Below are 19,666 nucleotides of genomic sequence, written 5' to 3'. Positions count from 1 at the left end.
AAATAGTACAGAAAATGCGGCCAACATGAAGAAAAAGAGCTGTTACGATTACTCTACTTCACAAATCAGTGAATCAGTCAATCCTACAGTAGGTGGTGCACACAACTGGTCATTATGCAAAAGAAAAAAAGAATTGGGAGGGAAATGCAGCTTATTGGCATCTGTAAACCTGGTTTTGAACTTGCATGCCTTTCCTATATTCGTTAAATTTAGTCTAAATTGCTATCGCTATGGCTTCTGTCCCCCCTTGAACAGAGGAGTCTAGGTAGCCTGCTACAGTCAACATTAGGCCTAAGCTAAATACACCACGTGTGGAACTGAAACAATGCCAAACAAAGTTCATTTATGGTCAAGATTTCACAGTAGTGCCTAGTGACCAAGCTACAGTTACTGAAACAGGAGGATTATAACCGTTTCATAAGAAGTTACCTCGATGTGTTTCTTCAAGTTGGACGGGGAGTTTTTGTAAGATAGAATTTCCACATCTTCGGGCAGGTATAACATACACTGCATGCAGTACGACGAATCTTTAACACCCACGAAAGAGTGTATTGTGTTTAAATAAGGCCATGGGCTCTCATCACCAGCTGGTGGTTCCCCTGGAGCCGTGTCCGACGTAGTTGCAGTCGTTGTGGTCTCCGTCTCCTCCTCCATGTGGCTGCTGCTGATTGCGAGACTTGCTTTGTGTTTAATGGGAGAAGCGAAACAGGTGTATCCTATTGGTGGTGATGAACAAGACCAGGCAAGTAGGGTACCGACTTTGTTCGGTAGCCTACTTGCTACTTGCTAATCAGTAGGTGGGGTCAAAACACTTGCGTTTCTCTCTTGCGCTATTTTGTAACGAGTAACTAAACCACACATTGAAAATGTATCGGAGTAAAAGTATGCAATTAAGTTCGGAAATATAGTGAAGTAAAAGTGAAAGTCATCAAAAATGTTCATACTCGAGGAAAGTATGAAGTACTCCAAAATATACTTAAGTAAAGTAGTGAAGTATTTTTACTTCGTTACTATACAACACTGCAACGTGATATGTGAAACCTTAAACTGAATAAACAAGTAACTAATGTTTATGATACTAATACATAAATTCTAAATATAGTCTTAATTTGTTTATGTAAAACAATGCAGGAGAGGATTGTAACGTGAGTGGGCTTGTTGGTGCCAAGTTTGTCACAAACCTTGTGAGCTTATTTATTTATGTATACCTTAAAAATAAAAACCTTTACTGTGCTCGAGCTCACAGGGCACAGAGGCTCTTCATATGCGCTTTGTGAGTAAGGGTGTGGTCAGAAATGCATTGCAGCTCATTTGACCACAACACGTCACATTTGAAAACATCAGAAATAAGAAGAAATTAGAACATAGGATCCTGAATGGTTTTTTATTATTATTACAATGTGTGAACTATGTGAGGACAGGGTTTGCTCAAATTAATTGCAAACCCATACGCAATAAAGTCCTAACATAAGAAAATGTGATGGTGAAACAATAGCGTTTTGCCATTTATTTTGATTCACAAGAAAACTGATGAACCTGTTCTTGAACCAGTCACGTGGTACAGTCAGAATACGAGGTTTCAAACTTCACCGCCTGCTCCATCAACGCAAGTGTCGATACGCACTTCATAAAAATCCTCCTGGATCACTTGACACGCTCTGAAGCCTTGGCACAGAGAACATGTCACTACTTTACTCCTCCAGTCCTCTGCATTTAGGTCCATCACCAACCACCAACCATGACATAAATAGTTTCATCATACGACACCAACCAAAACACCAACAATGACAGACTGAAGTAGAAAGATAAATAGCAAAGACAAGTCAAAAGGTCTTTTAGGACTTTGCTTAGGACATAGTAAAAATCATCTGTCCTGAGAAAAAATAGTGAGACCTTTGAGGTTCCTTCTCAATTAAGTGGGCCTGCTCACAGTTCAGGCCAACAACACTATCATGAATAAAGAGAGGGGTCAAAGTGTTCTCCAAGAGCAACTTCCTAAAATTATCCCAAACTATTGGATGAACTATTTGGATCTGCTGGCTGAAATCTTCCCCGTCCTTATAAAGATACAGGATAAACCCTGTAGATCACCCAAAATTCAGAAAATCTCATATTTGCAAATCCATTGTTTAGAGTGTACGGTTCATATGTCAAATTCAGCAGTAGAGTTTCCCCAGGATAAAGTTATGTGTTTCCTTCTTGAGTAAAAACCATACCATAAATGCCCACCTCTGATAAATCCTTCCCCCTGACAGTGAAACATAATGCTTTTAAAGAGATAACTGGATAAAATGGGGTCATGCACAGGTTACGTTACATCCTAAATAAAGTGAAGTGGATGACTCATTTTATCCGGAGTCATTAATCCTCTCCCCCTCAGACTTAAAACTTCTTCTTTATGCAACTGTTTGCGTAAGCTTGTATAGAAAAAAATGCAATTACTGAGGAAAACTCTCCCCTCGCAAAGAGAGCAGTGAAGGTACTGAATAATAATGAAATGTTTGCAGACATGATATGTAGCTTTGCTGACAAAGAGCTTCATGAAAAATTAGTCTTAATGAAACATTGGCAGCATCTAACAATGGGCATGAAAACTGTGAACTTCAAGAAACTTCATTATTCCCTTTACATTACAGAGTTTCATACAACACTCTGATGAAAATGATAAACACACAGGATGTATTATTATTCGTTTCATATAACATGCGAGTTGAATTTCAGTCTCAGGTCTTTAACCAGAGGCCTGGTAGCTTGAGGGTTCTGTGCAGCAGCACAAACCTCATTTATTTCAAACCAAGTTCAGCCCAAATCATGTCAAATCAAATCATCTCAATCCCAACAGTACAGCCAAATACATGGCTGTACTGTACTGTACTGTACTGTTTTTACTAAAACTATTAGTAAAAAAATTATATATATATATCTATATATATACTGTATATATATATATATCCTACTATACTACTGATTCATGTAATGATTCATGCCTTTAATTAAAATGTTTTCTTTTATTGATGAAAAAGAGCAAAGCAGTCTTGTTAGAATTTCAATTACTTTCCATGCCTAAAACATGCAATGTGTGGTTTTACAGCCTTTCAGCAATATATTTCTTTTAAGGAGCTCTAAACCTATTTGTCTTTCTGTGAACAGAATTTTCTTCTAACAGGGTGCTTTAAATCTCCATGAGGTAATGTACTCCCACTGAAATGTGCCCCTCTACCTGCAGCTGCAGGAGAACGTGGGCGCTGATTCTGTTGCCTCAGATTCAGCGCCCAGGAGAGAAGTGCAGTAATTAGAGGCCTTTGTTTCATAAGCCTTTTCAGTGGAGCTCTCAGCAGCTCTGACCAGCACATTTTTGTATCCATTTATGATGACAGCTAAAAGCTTCTGACATTTTCTTTGCAGACCGTTAATGACATAACCAGGAAACTTCTCACTGCATGAGGCATATCCATGCAGTGAATATACTGACATGTAGAGACTTAGACTATGTATAGTCCACCATTCAAATAAGCACAAGAAAGTGATGGAATATACAATCACTGCCAAATGTACAGTGGTGTGAAAAGTGTTTGCCCCTTTCTGACTTTCTATTGTTTTGCAATTTTGCAAATGCTTGTCACTTCAGTGTTGCAAACCAGCATCAAACCAGTTTAAATATTAGTCAAAGTCACGCAAGTAAACAAAAAAGCAGTTTTTACAGGAAGGTGTTTATTATTAATCGGGAAAAACATCCAACCTTCATATGTAAAAAAATATGGAGCCCACTAGGGGGTTGGGGGGATTTTTTATTTTGTGTTCCCTCGCAATAAGTTTTGTTTGCTTAGTGAAATAATTGATGGTATATTTTGTATGCAGCCACAAATGTCAGTTGTTTGAAAAAAGCACGTTATAGTTCACTTAGTACACTTTAAATTGTGATTTTCTGCAATTTGATTACTATTAAAATACACTAAGTACAAAATTTGTTGTTCCAAAATAACACACTTCAAATATACTGATGATTAGTCTGGCTTTAAGTATGATAAAATGTAACATGCTTAGTATATTTATTTTTCATCTGGGCCCTTGGGGCCTCCGTAAGTAAAAAAGTGATTTACTTACATCTTCAGTGAGAGAAAAAAAAAACACTAAATAAATGTTCAGTAAGAGCAGCAAATTAGACTGGAGAATCTGAAAGTTCAGCAACCTGTGTTAAATACATATATGTTTCTGAAGAAACAGAAGATAGTGAAGTTTCTCAAACAAGTTGAATATTTTTCAGACAAAAACATCCAAACACATTGACTCACATGGCTTAAAACTGAGAAAATACCTTAGGATTAGAATTTTCAGTAGTGTAATTTCAATGAAGGAATACTGTACAATAGGTTTAATATAAATATAGCAGTCATAGATAACAGGGATGGACGTGTGGGGTCACAAGTCTGTTTTCCAGAGTATCAACTATGTGACACTTTTGCTTCAGACAAACTATGAAAAGATATATTGATCACCTTGAGATTAAAGATGTAGAGATTCACAGTGAGCCTCAGAGGCCACCACAGTTAGAAAGTTGCACAATATTAGACATAAATAATTTAACTGAACATGAAGTTAACACGGGGCCTGCTTTTTACAGGTTTATGAGTTTATTAGAGACTACTGCATTGATAAACATCTACTTTCAGTCTTGAATGATGCTCTTGTTCTCCTTGTAGGCAAAGGAGCTAGGGAAGATGCCGATGTTCCCTGCACAGTGTCCCTCCAACCATTCCTGATTTACTGCAAGGGAGTAAAGACAAGAAACACAGATTGTTGAATAGTGAGGAGGAAAAAACCTAAAAACAGGACTCAACTTTACTCCACAGGGTTGTCTTAGTGTGTATCTCACCTTCAGACAGGATATCAATGGTGTCTCCTTCACTGAATTCTAAGTCCTCAGGGCCCTCAGCAGCATAGTCATATAGCGCCACCATCTGGTAGAGGATAGTACGGTTTGCCAGGGGGTCTTCCCTCTAAGAGCAAAGATGTCAAATTTACAAAGTATTACATGAAAGATTTAGTTAAATTGACAATATACAAGTCTAGAAAACATTTGAGAATTCATGGAGGAAAACAATAACAAATCAGATTTTTCATTTAAATAAAATCAAGCACATGTTTTCGGCTAATTGGAGGGCTAACGATACCCATCTACAGCTTTTTCAACATTTTGTTGAAAAAGTGAAAAAAAAAAAAAAAATTTAAAAATAATGAATATTAATAATATTCCATCCATCCATCCATCCATCCATCCATCCATCCATCCATCCATCCATCCATCCATCCATCCATCCATCCATTTTCTAACACCTTGTCCCTAGTGGGGTCAGGAGGTGCTGGTGTCTATCTCCAGCTAACATTCAGCGAGAGGCGGAGTCAGCCTGGACAGGTCGCCAGTCTGTTGTAGTATTAATAATATTAATAACTTTAATAGTAATTATTGTCATAATAAATAATTAATAGTAATATTAATCAATAAAATAATTAGAATATAATTCCTGCTGCAGATAAGCATCACCACAGCATGATGCTGACACTGACATGATAGCTTTGACCAAATAGTTCTAGTTTTGAATAATCTGACTGGAGAATATTGTAACTCCTGGTCTGACAATCGAGGTTGAACTGAAGCAGGTTTAATGAGCTGCTAGTGAGGAGTGGGTTCGATCCAATTACTCTAAAAACTGGACAGTTGGAAAAGGTCAGCAACAGTTGACCTTCTGAATGATTCTTCTATTTGGAAACACTGGAACTTTGCCTAGGTGACCGCTGACTCCAAGTCTCTGGTCAAGGCCTGATTTGCCTGATTTTGGTCTGTCGAGCAGATCTAGTGAGGATCTTTTCAACACAAATAATGAAGATCCCAGTGCTTTTTAGGACATACAGTGCTGCCAAAAATGTTTTAATTGTTTATAGCAGGCCTCAGAGGCTGAAAGATCATTTCTTTAATATGATTACTTGGTTTCTGGTCTGATTAATCTGTTCAGGGAGAGAACTTATTTATCACCAGTGGACTCAAATCAAGTAGTAAAAACCATCTGAAGGATGATCAGTGGGAATCAGATGAACTTTAGCTTGAGAATGAATCACACCACAGGAAATACTTATAAACTTATTTTTAAATATTAATATTTTTTAGAAATTGACCAAAAGGTCAGATAACATTTTGACATAACACCAGCACTTCCACCATGACAAAGTGATAAAGTTTACGATCCTCTGCATGTCTTACTTGGCACCAGAGGGTGACTCTGCCAGCCTCGGCCACTTCCTGCACTGTGCGCCCCGACTCCTCCGCTCCAGGCAGAGGCAAGAGAACTCGGGACCCAGACTGTTTATGTCTGATGAAGAAAAAGAGAGAAAAACATGGAAGCTATAAATGGAAGAGAAAACGTAGGAAAACAACACAATAAATGATGAAAAAACACCTTTTTTTAATGTTTGTACCTGAGCCGCAGCTGAGATGCTGATTGGCCCACTTTCTCTGCGATTCGCTCCTTCAGCTCATGGTAAGGTGTGTCCAGAGGGATGGACAGAGCCAGGTTGTAGGTGTAGTGAACCTTCACCACCACAGATCCCTCCTCTGCTGGCTGAGGGGAGCCAGCCTGCTAAGAGGAACAGACGGAAAGCAGAGTACTTGAATATTCTGCCACAATCTAATTTTATTCTGATAGTTTTGTGATACTTTCTTACTGAGGATTTCCAAACCACTTAATCTGCTAAAATCAAAACAGAGCTGGTACAATGCGATGTGCACACAAACTGTCAAATCAGTCTGCCTGCCTTACCTCGTGTCTGTGGGGATTATCAGATTTTCAGTATTGAGTTTAGATTCAGCTGGCTTAGTTTCAGAACTTTGCACTCCTGTTTTAAAGATGTTTCTTTTTGTGCATTGTTACGTACTATTTATAACTCTCTCTATCCATGACAAACCTCACTTGGGTACAGGATGTTAAATGAGCTAAGAAAAAACGTCCCAGTTTTCCTAGCAGTGCTCAGAGGGCCACTGCTTGTTTTTCCAAAGAAGAAGAAAATCACATAACAATCAAGTCAGACAGCCGTCTGCTATATGCTTATATGCTTAAAGGCACAGCATTAGGTATTTTCCAGGCACATAGTGCCGATTTATGGCACAATCAAGTTAATATGTTACCTTCAGTTGCTATAAGATGATCTATATATTAAACATAACTTAAAAGAAATCTGACTTCTCAATTTGACTGTGTGAAATTGGTCTCTTTCCCTTTAAGATACTTCTGCTCTTTCTGACATTTTCCTTCCCCATGCCATCACAGCAACACTTCTCAATAATGTTGTTTACAACCATTAGGAGCATTGGACTGAGAAGTAGTTTTTATGATGACCTCAGCAGACTCACAGTTCCACCAGGTGTTTGCTAATTGCTGCCGCTAGTCTGAAGTAGCTGAGTGTGGGAGACAGAGGGACAGATGTCCTGTGAAACTGCAGCAATGAAGAGGAGCAATTAGGAATCTTTCAATCCCTTAAATCTTAAGGGATTTCTCAAATGTCCATGAAAGAATCAAAGCAGCACTCCAGGTATGTTTTTGATGATGGAATAACATAACATGATATGAAGCTCAAAAAATTTGACTGATCACATTTGCATCATACTGACTAGTTTACCCCATGACTCTAGAATGAATAGTAGCCTATCTCATCTCTCTACAGCAAGAAGGACAACAAAGAGTCTCCTCGGCTTCCTCCTCTGACCTTAATCACCTCTGATCGCCTCACATACTGATTCAGTTGTGATGGTTACACAGCACCCTGTGTTCAGGTTCAAGTTTTTGTTTTTTCAATTAAACAATCAGGATCCCCCTAAAAGTGAGTCTATTCATGTCACATAAAAGAGGGAATTGATCTGTAGTATCTCTGGCTTTACTAAACATTTCTGTGACATAATTGGGACATATCAGTATTTCTCAACCTGAGATTTTCTCTGAAAAAACAAGTTCTTCTCAAGTCAGCAAAAATCCATCTTTTTGAGATCAGACAAAAAGTAAAGGAGAGCTAAGTCATTAGTACATTTGTGTGCATGCGCACGTGTGTGTGTGTGTGCTACCTTGTTGCTTGCTGCGTTGGCCGTGTACCTGGGGGGCCCTGAGGCTGGTGGCTGTGTGTGGGTGGCATTGTTGTAGGATGGAGGTGGAGTTTCTGTGGATGGACTCTCTGCGGAGAAGACAAGGTAAAATCAGTCTGATAGCAGGTCTGTTCATGGCCATGGATGTCAAAATAAACTAAATGCAAAGCATTGTTGTTGTAGGGTCCGCCCCCAGGAAGCAGCTCCAATACAAGTATCAGAAACATGGAGCTTTTTTTAATCGTTCTATGTTTTGGTTACAGTCATTACTCTTACACAACCAAAACACAGTTCAGTCCTGAGGCTCTGCGCTGCCGCTTTATAATACAATTTATTATTTTTGACACTCAAGGTCACCTTGCATCATCAAACTTAAAAATAGACACAATATTAAAACACCCAATAAACAAAAACATAATATAAAACTATACATAAGACAGTAGTGAACAATCAGGACAGATGAGTTTTGAAGCTAGATCTAAATGGAAGAGGATCTGCGGGTGCAGACGGGTGGAGCAACATGAGGGATGTGGTGGAGGTATGAGGTTGTGGACAACTTTGAAGGTAAGGAGGAGTATTTTGAAGTTGATGTGATGTGTGATGGGAAGCCAGTTGAGTTTTTGTCAGGTTAAAGTGTGATGTAATAAATTAAAGGTTCCTGTGAGATGATATGGGCAGTTTTAAGGGAACTTTTTAACCATTTTCATGGTCGAGTCAAACCGCAAAAATCGGTTCTCATTCTAACAGCGGTGTGACAAAAATTGCATCATATTGTTCTCAGCCTCATGTTGTGCGTCACTTCTTGTCACAACCCTTTGGTGAATATTTTGCCCCACTCTCCATGCAGCACTATTGTATGATTGGTCTAAATTTCATGACTGTGTTTAAGTGGAATACAATCCCAAATACTCAACCAAAGAGTGATTACACTTTAAAGAACGGTTGCTGCAACAAGAGAAGAGTTGCAATAACTTCACTATTACCAAATGAGTGGATGAGCTAAGGAAAGATCTGCAGGAAGTAAAGACAAACTTCACTTTATTCAGAAGGAAGTTGATGAACTGAAAGATAAACAAAGCAAGATAAATAATGGATTCAACTAAATGATATGTTTGAATGATATTCAGACATTTACCGAATCCATGTTGGTCTTGGATTCAAAAGCAGACAGTGTGGAAAACAATATTCTAATGAGTGGCATCCCAGAGGAGAAAATAAAACAGAAGTTGTTTGCATTTTTGCAAACAACTTAAAGTTGAATTAGAGCAGGATGACGGTGGATAAAGAGCACACAACTGGAAAACTCAGGAGTTAAAACTCCTCTAGGCAAAGGCAGCACTGGCCTGTTTGGCGCCATGTGCGAACTGTGTTTTGTAATACTGATTACAGTACTGTTGATATTCAGATCCTGTGGTTGACAGCATGGGGATGGGGAAGCTGGGAGTTAGTTGGTGGATCAACAATTGGTGTTGAATAATCTGTCCTGGTGTTTCTGTTACACTGTGTCATCTCCCTGTAGTTGGCCATCAGGTGAGTTATAGCTCTCTATGCAGATAATTCTCCATTGATGCTCCCTCCTGTTCTTTAATTAACTTTGTCTTTGAAGCCATGAAAGGAGCTACTGCTGCTACTAACTTGGTTCACTTTTCCTTAATATAGACAGAGAAACAGTGTTTTTTGTGTGTCTGCTCTGTCATCTCAAATTCCCAGTCTTTCTTGGCAGATGGTCACTCATACGGGAGGCTTTTTTTTTTGCTATGAAGGAAGAACATGCATATATCACATGTGCAGTCACTGTGCAGACACTAACTTAATGCAATCAGGTGAGTTTCCTCAGATAGAAAACACCTGACTGGGACAAAAAAGTAGAGGAGCTACAAACTAAGATTAGCAGGAGTGTGAGTTTTACCACGAGGAGGAACCAGAGATCTCGGCAGAGACTCTGGGCGACTCGGTGGCTTGTGTTCCGGAGGGAGGGGGATCCCAGTGGGGACGCGCTGTTGGAGAAACTAAGTTAAGTAAAACAGGAAATCTTGATATGTTTAACTCTTTTGTGTGACAGACAGTCTTGGAAGGTTTACAATAAATACTGGGCAGTGAGCAGGAAACAGGATAATTGGAGTATTAATGGACATTTATAGGACGGAAAAACTTTACATTCTCCTTCTTAGATTTCTTGACATTTGCAGGTTCAAGTAGCGACACTGGCAGCAGTCCTCTCTGAAAGCAAAAGAACAAAGTTCTGAACTGCCCAGAATAATCAAGGAATTCAGTTAAGCTCAGAATTAGTGACACCACTGGCAGATTAAGGTTTAAGTGGTTTATTTTATTTTATTTTTTTAATTCAGGAAAAAAAAAAAAGTTTCTAAAGACACTAAAACGATGTTAAAAAAAACATTAAAATAGAAAAATGCCTGACTATTTATCTACATTTTATTAAAAAAGGCATTTCCAGCATTATTTTTACCACATTCAATAAGTACTGGCAGAATCTTTATTGACGTTAAAGGGCTTTAATCTTTTTCTGAGAAGCTTTTTGCATGTTTCATCTGGGACTTTTAACTTTGTTGCAGTCTGAAATGATCTGACTGTGTTTTGGAGTTTAACAGTAACTTTAGTCAGCTGAAGGGGATTGACTGCATGTTAATTCATTGCATGCTGTTTGATTTGATCTAGCTCTAATCTGTGATGTCTGTTTGAAGAAAAGGTTGAAGTTAAACCAGTAGATAAAATAAGTTGAACATGCACCTGTTTCCATTGTTCTGTGCTTTTCCCTATCAATATCTGTGTTGCTATTTTATTAATTATTAGTTATGCCCTTTAATCTGACCAATAAAAAAAATCAGCTTTAACTTTGAATTCTAAATGTTTAATAAAATGTGATGATCTTTAGCTTTTCAATATGCAGTAACAATGCTGTGAGATGATATATGTTATGAAATAGTGCAATACCAATGTAATGAATTTAATGGAATTGCTTAAAGGAACAGGGATTTATTTTTGACTAGGCATAAACTCCCAGTATCCCCACAGACTATAAAGGACTTGTCCTCACCTGTCCATCCTGGATGACATTGATCATTCCATCTCTGTCCTCCTCTCCAAATAAAAACACCATGGAGCCTCCGGGGACAGTCAGCTGTCCTGGGCCCCGAGCCATGTAAGGAGCCCGCACACGCATGTATCGGGACTCCCTAACACACAACACAAATTCACACACACAAGGATTGATTTATGAAATTATTTTGTTCAGTTATGTTCAGTATTTTCTGCAGGATCATGGAAAACTCACTGGACACCGTCTGTCTTAGGCTCATAGAAACCAGGCTTCTGCACAGAAAGCAGAGTTAGAACATGGGTTCAGTGACCGACTGAAGTCTCATCAGATATAAAGATGTTCTGATCACACTCACCTGCTGCCTCAGAGGTTCAAAGCCTCCAAAATCATCATTAGGAATCATAGAAGAAATCACCTGTAGATTACAGCATAAAAGTTAAAAATCCAGAAGGAGACTCTGGATATCCAAACTTCCGCAAAATTTGATTTCTACCTATGAATATCAATAGCTGATATTTTCATCAACATGAAATAATTTCATTATTGCATAGTTATTAAATGCTTTTCTATGGAGAACGTGCTGTAAACCCTTCTGCCACTGAGAAAGTCTAACTAGTTAGTACGAACTGTCTACTGAACTTGCTGTTGCTGAGATATGCTTTACAGATACACCGTTAATACTGTAAGTGTGGAGTCATCTATTGATATTTGCCTTCCAAGCTGTCAGATTTCGATGATCTCTTGATTAACAGTTTTCCAGACTTACTGAAGGCTTGGAGTTCTTGTTGAGACTCTGACTGTTTTCACTCACATTTAGTCCAGCCTCATATTTTATGTTTACTTAATCTTCTTCACTCCATACACAGTAGCACTAGCTAGTAGCACTAGCCTCTCTGTTCTGCTGTGTCTCCTGACAGACCAGCTGCTGTCATTGACTCTGTGAACTGAGATTTTCTTTAGCAGAGAAACTATTCCAGTTTATTCAGTTTTCTGATAAAAGGGAGTGGTTGGATTGCTAATCAGTCAGTGAGTTGATGCTTTGATTGATAACTTTGTACCACCTGCCATTCTAAACTGAATTTGACTCAAAGTTAAATGTGTCTATTTGATTGAACTGTAATGAATTGATCCAAATAAATTCTGACCCAGCTACTCTTTTCCAGTCAGATTACTATTGGACTATTTATTCTCTCTGAAAACTCCAAATGGAGCTAATGTAATCTATATTGATGACCGATTGTGAATATCTAGCAAGTCCCTGAAGGACACATCACCTTTGCCTTCCCCAGGAAGTCTCTTTGGTGCAGTTGCTCAATTTCCTGTTTTCTGGGACGAAACACCGACCCCACTGGTACCAGCAGAGGGTCCAGGACCTCCCTCCTCTAGAAAGCACAAATAAGTGACAGTTCAGTGCTAATATTCTAATGTTAATATGTAATGTCATAACATACAAAGCACAGTTATTTAAGCCTGCAGTTAAGCACAAAATTGCTTAGACCCCTTTCATACTTAGGCCTATTCTTCCCATTTCACCAAAAAGTTTGTTCTGACTGGAAAGTAGACATTTCAAAAACGACATGTAAAACACACATTTTATATATATATATATATATATATATATATATATATATATTCTAATATTCTAACACCCTTGTCCCTAGTGGGGTTGGGAGGGCTGCTTGGTGCCTATTTGCCAGCTAACATTCTGGGTGAGAGGCGGAGTCACCCTGGACAGGTCGCCAGTCTGTCGCAGGGCGAGACCAGACACAGGACAAACAACCATGCACACACACACACACACACACACACCTAGGGAGGATTTGGAGAGACCAATTAACCTAACAGTCATGTTTTTGGACTGTGGGAGGAAGCCAGAGTACCTGGAGAGAACCCACACATACACAGGGAGAACATGCACACTCCATGCAGAAGGACCCCTGCCTGTTACCAAGGCAAGCTACCAACTGCGCCACTGTGCAGCCCTTATATCCCACATTTGTGTGCGAATGGGTGGGCACATGTACATTCTAAATCTGAATTTTATTAGTCAGTTTTCTTTTGTGTATTTGGCAACTAAATGTGACTATGCAGCTAAAAATAAATAGTAAACTGTTTCATGCCCAGGTCTGAAGTAAAGACTGCAGCACTCACTTCAACGCTCTTCAAAGCCACCTCAATATTTCCCCCTCGTCCTTGTCCTCTGTCCTGAGTGGCTGACAGCAGCTTGTCCATGGCTGGCTCCCATTGGCCCATCCGACAATACGCAGCTGCTGTATTATATAATATCTAGAGAACAAATTACAACAAGAAATTTCAGTTCCATCACTTAAATATTGATTTTATTTTCCGGGTGTGTAAATCTCTCAGAGAGGATATTCGGCTTAAGTTACAGCAGCAAATATCATTGATGTGATTACTCTAATATTTCTTTCCTGGTAAATTCACTTTGTGGTTTTGGAACAAAAACAGCTTTGCACAGCAGTTCCTACTCCACAGGGAAATCTGTTCTGCAAACAGTGATAGAAAAACACATTACTTTTCCAGCAGCCATCAAGATTACTGGAATAATAATTATGCCTAAAAAGAACTTACATATATACTGTATGATAATATTGCACTAGCATACACTTGAATATCATTGTACTGAGGACTTTGCTCTTAGATAGACCTCTGTATGAATCTGGAGAGTTTTCTATGGACGCATGAGGCAGCCTCTGCTTTTTCATCCAAAACAATAGTCCCCCTATAGGACTGATCTCTGGAATGATGAGCTCAACCTCCCAGCATTCTGACATAAAATCTTGAAAAGATTTCTCTTACTGTTTACCATAATGGACAAAGCAACACAGAAAAAAAAGAAAAGGGTGAAAATAGTAATTGACTTTTTTTTTTTTTTTTTGCAAAATAACTGCACTAAAAATTAAGAATGTCTTGGTTTTAATTTATATAATTATTTTACTGGTAATTTTATTAATGTTTTATTATTATTATACCATCACTGTTAATTTTGTGCTTTGTTTTATCTTTTATCTACCTGTGATATTGTGATTGCTGTCAAGCAGTTTGGTCAGCTGGGGTTCTTGTAAATGTGCTATATCAATAAACTTCGAGAAAATAGAAAACAAACTTGTAGCACAGACTGTTTCATGACTGAGGAGCAATATGGAGGGTCATTTCTCCTCACTGCAGTAACCTGCCACTAGCACCCTCTAGAAGAGGGACATCTGATGAAGAAATGAACATCCTGTCTTCTTATTTCAATAATTCTATTACAAAAACTAAAACGTGAACACAGGTGCACACATGTTGTGGGGACTCCCTGCTGCTGGTGGGGACCATAGCCTGGTCCTCACAAGAGGAAATGTTGTTTTTGGGTTTAGGACTAAGGTGTGAATTGAGTTTTGGTTAAGGTTAGACTGTAGAAATGAATGGAAGTCAAAGGATGGAGAGACAAACGTGCGTTTTTCAGACCTGCCAGTAGTAGAGTTTGTATCTCAGTCCCAGCTGTCTGTAGTCAATGACGGCGTTCCCTCTCATGTGCTCCTGTGCCCAGATACAGTCTGACAGAGCCTCCTCCGACCTGGACAGTGCAGCATGCACAGAGCAATGGATGAATGGTTGTCATCTGATACATGGGTCAAACTAGGCTTTAAAGAAGCCCACACAAGCACAAAGACTTGACCGTTTCTATCAATAAGTTTGATAGTTTTTTAGTTTTAAAAATTAGGCCACTGGTCCCCAGCCCTAGGCCTCGGGGCCCGCTGTCCTGCCTGTTGTAGATGTAGGGAGAATTAAACTAAATTAAACTAAATGAGGTTTATAGGCTGCTTTTTTTTTCCTTTTTTTTTTTGTGTGTGCACTCCTGCACAGCTGATTCAAATGATTACGTTACCTCCTTAGAATGCCTCCAATGCTGTTGAAGTCTGTTAATCACTCATTCATTTAAGCCAGGTGTGCAACAATAAGGTAGCACCTAAAACATAGAAGACAGCGGTCCCTGAGAACCAGGACTGGGGACCTCTGCTGTAGGGAACACAGGAACTATGTAAAACAACCTGACAAGGGCCAGCAACACACCAATCATACAGCCAGAAATACAATGGAAACATTTAGATCACAGTATATTTATGTCTTAGAATGGCCCAGTCAAAGTCCAGACCTACAGTATGTTCTATGGAAAATAAATGGTAAGATTTGAAATCTGATCGTCACCCATGCTCTCCATGCAGTTTGACTGAGCTTGGATCATTTTACAAAGATTATTGAACCATAAAGTATTCCCTTAGGGAAGCTGAATACATAAACACTCCACACTTTTCTGATTTTACTAGTAACAAAAAAAAAGAAAAAAAAAAACATGCATCATTTGTTCATAAACTTGTTTGCTTTGTTGCTCCTGAAACATAAAATCAAATTAAAATTCACTGAAATTTGTAATTGTAACGTAGTAAAATGGAAAAATATTCAGTTGAATAAATATTATTTCAAAGCACAAATAACTCTGCAAGCCAGCCAGGTTTTTCTGAGCCAGATGTTCACATTCATGTAAAATGAGTGGAGCAGGGATCAAAGGATCAGTAAAAATCATCAGTATCACTGCAGAGTCATCAAAGCAGAAGCAGATGCTAATCTGCTGCCTGTCTCCTGTTGTTGAGTACATCGAGTGCATATTTTAATATTATTCTTTCAGACTAAATATTCTTAATAAGGAACTAAGTCATTTGTTTCAGTGAGTGGAGTTACTGTAAATGTCTTGGTTTATTTTCTCTCATTCCACCTCTAAGGTATTACATCATTTAGTGAAGTTTCATTCCTTCTCACTCATCAAGCTTTTTAGTAGCTGCAGGTGTTTCTGAAGCCTAAGGAGACTGACCTGTCCATCTGCAGCATCACGGCCGCTCTCTGGAAGAAGGCAACAGCAAGCCGCTCATCCTTGGCAATGGTGAGGTCTAAACACTGAACATGACAGTTGGAATAGAACAAGTTAGATGTTTTTAATCAGGGTCCAGGGCACAACCCACCAGATGCCTCTTTAGGCTTCAGGAGGATTTTGCACTCATTAGAACCTTTGCTAGCCTCTTTGCTTTCAAATTTTCATTTACCTTTAACATTTGATTAATAAAATACATTTTTCAGACACTGTTTTTTATATGTGTTCAGCAAATTATCTTTGCCTTTATAGAAACAATTTTAAGGGAATCATAAATCATCATGGTCATCTATTCATCTATATACTGCTTTAAAACCAAAGGGCAGCCAAAGTGCTGCACAAGAAATAAAAAACAAAAAGAGTAGAAAATTAGTTTAAAAAGTGTCAAAAATTATATAAATAGAACAATAATTAGTGATAAAAGGAAAAAACCAGGTCTGGCCTGATGGTGCTGCTCTCTGGAATTAAACGCGAGTTTAAAAAGTTGAGATTTAAATGTAGAACATGAAAAACATCTTGCATGAAGATTCAGTAAATCTAGTTTTTCTTGACAAATTTTGTATTCCCTATTAGTCCTGTTGCTTATGTTTCCAGTTTTTTAACTTTGCGATGTCGAAAGTCACATATTGTTTTTTTGCTGCCTGCACAGCGTTGGCTGCTGATCAGCTGCTCTCATCTGATGCTCCTCACTGTTGCTTTGAAATGTATAGTCTATGATTCACATTCTGACTAAATATGTAATGTTGTGACAATTAAGGTAATATTTGTGAATGCTGTTGACACAAACCCTGAGAGCCATGTCCAGCTGTCCCAGAGCCAGGTGGGCCGATGCGGCGTTGAAGTGTGTGCGAGAAGTCTGCTCCGGGATCTGCTGGAGCTTTGCCAGAGCTCCTTCCCAGTCGTTGGCATCCACTGCCTGCACAGATTCATTCCAGAGCCGCAGTAACTCGGTGTAAGGCATTCTGAGCAGCAGAAACTGGACCAAGGAAACACACACATTAATACACGTCATTGTGTTTCTTTGGTTTTAAATGATTTTCACATTCTGGCCTCCAGTCTAAAAAGTAGGTTTCATTTAACTTTCATGTGCAATTTTAATAGTTGAATTAATAACCACTTTCTTTTCTGTATATGTTGTCCTTGTCAGGATCTGTGTTTTTCTGTGTTTATTTAGAGTTTTCTGTGTCTTTGAGTCTCCTGTTGTCCTGTCGCCCCCTTGATTGTTCCCAGGTGTGTCTCGTTCTGTGATTACCCTCTGTGTATTTAATGCCACCTGTGTGTCTGCGTCTTGGTCGGGTCCTTGTCTAATGTGCACTCAGTCTTTCGTGTTCCAGTCTTGTTAACGGTTGCTACCGGCGTCGAGCCCTGGCTTCCGCTCGGCCGTGCTGCCCGTTGCTTGCACTGTGTGTTGCACTATTAAAATCACTATTCATCTTACCTGGGTCTACAGCGTCTGCCTCACCACCCCTCAACACCCGCAACTCTTGACAGTCCTAAACTTTGAATAGTTTAAAAATTCTCCAGTGTATTAAAGAGCCACATCGTCCACCTCAAAACCTTCCCGTGTTATTTGCAACCCCAACGCCAAAAATAGAACCACCATAGAAATGGGATGTTTCTGTGTAATTACAATAAGAATTCATAAGCGTGTTTGTCTACAGGGTCAATAAGCGCCTAATGAAGCATTTAGTCAGCACTTAGTAAAGGCATATTTAATAAGTTGGAAAATGCTGTAAGTTTGAGACGGTTACACCGTTTGGGAACAACTAAAGGATTAAAACTGCCCAGGTTGTGGCAGCCAGATTCCATTTGATATTAAGCACTTGAAAATTAACCAAGCTGGTTTTTCCTGTCTCATTCACTATTAAACACTAAAAAGATGTTTCACCTGTCAAACAGAAAGCTGAGTCAGGAGTTTCAGGTTTCTAAGTTGATATAAAAAGAAATTAATTCCAAAGAAAATTTCTGTGAAACCAACACAACTTGCTCTCCCCCTGGGTCGTTTGTAAAAAAAAAAAAAAAAAAAAAAACATGTCTCCCATCCTAAGCAAAATGTGAAGAAATTCAGTTCCATGTTTCAACAAGACAGTAGTTGAGAACATATTTCTATTTTCTTGAGATGTTAGGATGTGTGGGTTGGTCCAAACAAAGTCCCATCACAGTATCAGAACTAATAAGTGAGACATTGTCGGAACAAAAACAGAAGTCCAACTGTTCAAAGCTCAGGGATCCCATCCTGAGAATCTCCACTAAGCATGGCTAAACTTCTGAGTAGTTCACTAACAGAGCTTATCATCAGCGTGGGATAAAAAGGAGAAAAGCAAAAACCAGCCATTCAAAAAAACTTCCAGTTTAGGAAATTTAAATTAGAAATGAAATCAGTCTGTTGGTGTTCTTTTAAGCTAATAAATTCTTAATAGTTTTCCTGAAGTACCTCATATTCCAGGAATATGAGGCATTCAAGGGATATTTCCTAATAACTCATTCATTGTCTGCAAAGCTCCCTTTCAACTCAGTAAACACATGAATAAAAATCTCACCTTTCACTTCAGAATGAGAGGCTGAAATGTTCCTGGCAGTCCTGGTGTCTGCTCCCTGTGTGCCTGCTGTGCACAAAACTGTGCTCACATGGAAGTGTGAGGAAAAGAAACTGACCTCATCATTAGTCTCCACCCAACTGCTACAAGGAAATCTTCCATCCACATTCCCCAGGGAGACACACCAGTTGTGGAATTCACCTGCTTTATGTCGCACGTACACACAGAAGTGAGCACATTGATGAGCAACATTATCAACTAACTGTAACAATAAGCTTCACCTCAAACTCAAACTGCTGGTAGACCTGAGCAGCCATGATCCATATGATCATCTTTCTTAATCTCTGGGGTTAATAGAGGTTTTTGTTTCCATTCTAATTATGGAGAGTCACTATATTATTGTTCATTACAGTAGAGACTGTAATTACTGTGTGAGTTGACATCATAGCTCTGCTGGGAAATCTCAGAGGACTAAGACAAACCTTTGAGCTCACAATAAAGGGCTTGTCTCTGAGGAGGAAGTCAGGAGCGAAAATGAGTCTACATTCCAGAAGTGAGCCATAAACTGAATCAAGACAAACACTTCACCAGACACAAGGAAAAAAATGTATCTTTTCCCAGATCAGGGCTTTCTCTGCTTGGCCAACCTGTTCCACTGGTAGAGCGGTTTCCAACAGGCTCCGCCCACCACAGGGAGATCAAAAGAAAATGCCAAGCAAGCATCACAGCCAGGTGTTCACATTCTTCTGTTAAACAGACCTGGCAGTGCAGACGTGCCAAATGTAATTTTCAAAGAATACAGAAACACAATGAACAAACAATATTTTATTTACATTCAACAATATTAACTTTTTGATTTAACCCATTTAAACTCACCGGTCACAATAGTGACCAAGAAATTTATTTCACTTTCAAGGACACCAAAAAAGCTTGCTGATAAAATTTTCAGTTAATGTTCAGCAAATATTGAAAGTCTAGAGTGTTTGGATAATATTTAAGCAGTATCACATGTTTAG

At 38.9% G+C, this 19,666-nt stretch overlaps 1 protein-coding gene across 2 annotated transcripts; it reads right to left on the bottom strand.

The window, feature by feature from the left end:
• Positions 1-4,034: 4,034 nt before the first annotated feature.
• Positions 4,035-18,952, bottom strand: noxa1 (NADPH oxidase activator 1). Of its 2 annotated transcripts, none has more exons than XM_032577910.1 (16): positions 18,654-18,952; positions 16,901-17,089; positions 16,057-16,139; positions 14,655-14,763; positions 13,335-13,469; positions 12,458-12,565; positions 11,539-11,598; positions 11,418-11,455; positions 11,181-11,319; positions 10,283-10,345; positions 10,035-10,122; positions 8,108-8,214; positions 6,472-6,629; positions 6,257-6,365; positions 4,874-4,997; positions 4,035-4,764 (listed from the first exon to the last, which is right to left on the bottom strand). In XM_032577910.1, exons 2-16 carry the CDS (start codon positions 17,072-17,074, stop codon positions 4,667-4,669), a joined length of 1,593 nt encoding a protein of 530 aa, XP_032433801.1. In that variant the 5' UTR covers positions 17,075-17,089; positions 18,654-18,952; the 3' UTR covers positions 4,035-4,666. The 2 variants fall into 2 exon arrangements, with proteins under 2 accessions (XP_032433801.1, XP_032433800.1); XM_032577909.1 differs by having other exon boundaries at positions 6,472-6,632; positions 18,654-18,949.
• Between the last annotated feature and the right edge of the window lie 714 nt (positions 18,953-19,666).

This window comes from Xiphophorus hellerii, chromosome 12 (assembly GCF_003331165.1).
Source record: "Xiphophorus hellerii strain 12219 chromosome 12, Xiphophorus_hellerii-4.1, whole genome shotgun sequence".
Taxonomy (NCBI): domain Eukaryota; kingdom Metazoa; phylum Chordata; class Actinopteri; order Cyprinodontiformes; family Poeciliidae; genus Xiphophorus; species Xiphophorus hellerii.
The sequence above is the reverse complement of the archived record's forward strand: the minus strand, read 5'-3'. Positions and strand labels throughout refer to the sequence as shown.

Excerpts from the sequence above, each read along its gene's own strand:
- noxa1 (XM_032577909.1), bottom strand. The coding sequence starts at position 17,074 with ATGCCTTACACCGAGTTACTGCGGCTCTGGAATGAATCTGTGCAGGCA. Across the intron at positions 12,566-13,334 it reads TGGCTTTGAAGAGCGTTGAA|AGGAGGGAGGTCCTGGACCC; the intron begins GTGAGTGCTGCA and ends TGTGCTTTCTAG. Across the intron at positions 11,456-11,538 it reads TTGAACCTCTGAGGCAGCAG|AAGCCTGGTTTCTATGAGCC; the intron begins GTGAGTGTGATC and ends CTTTCTGTGCAG.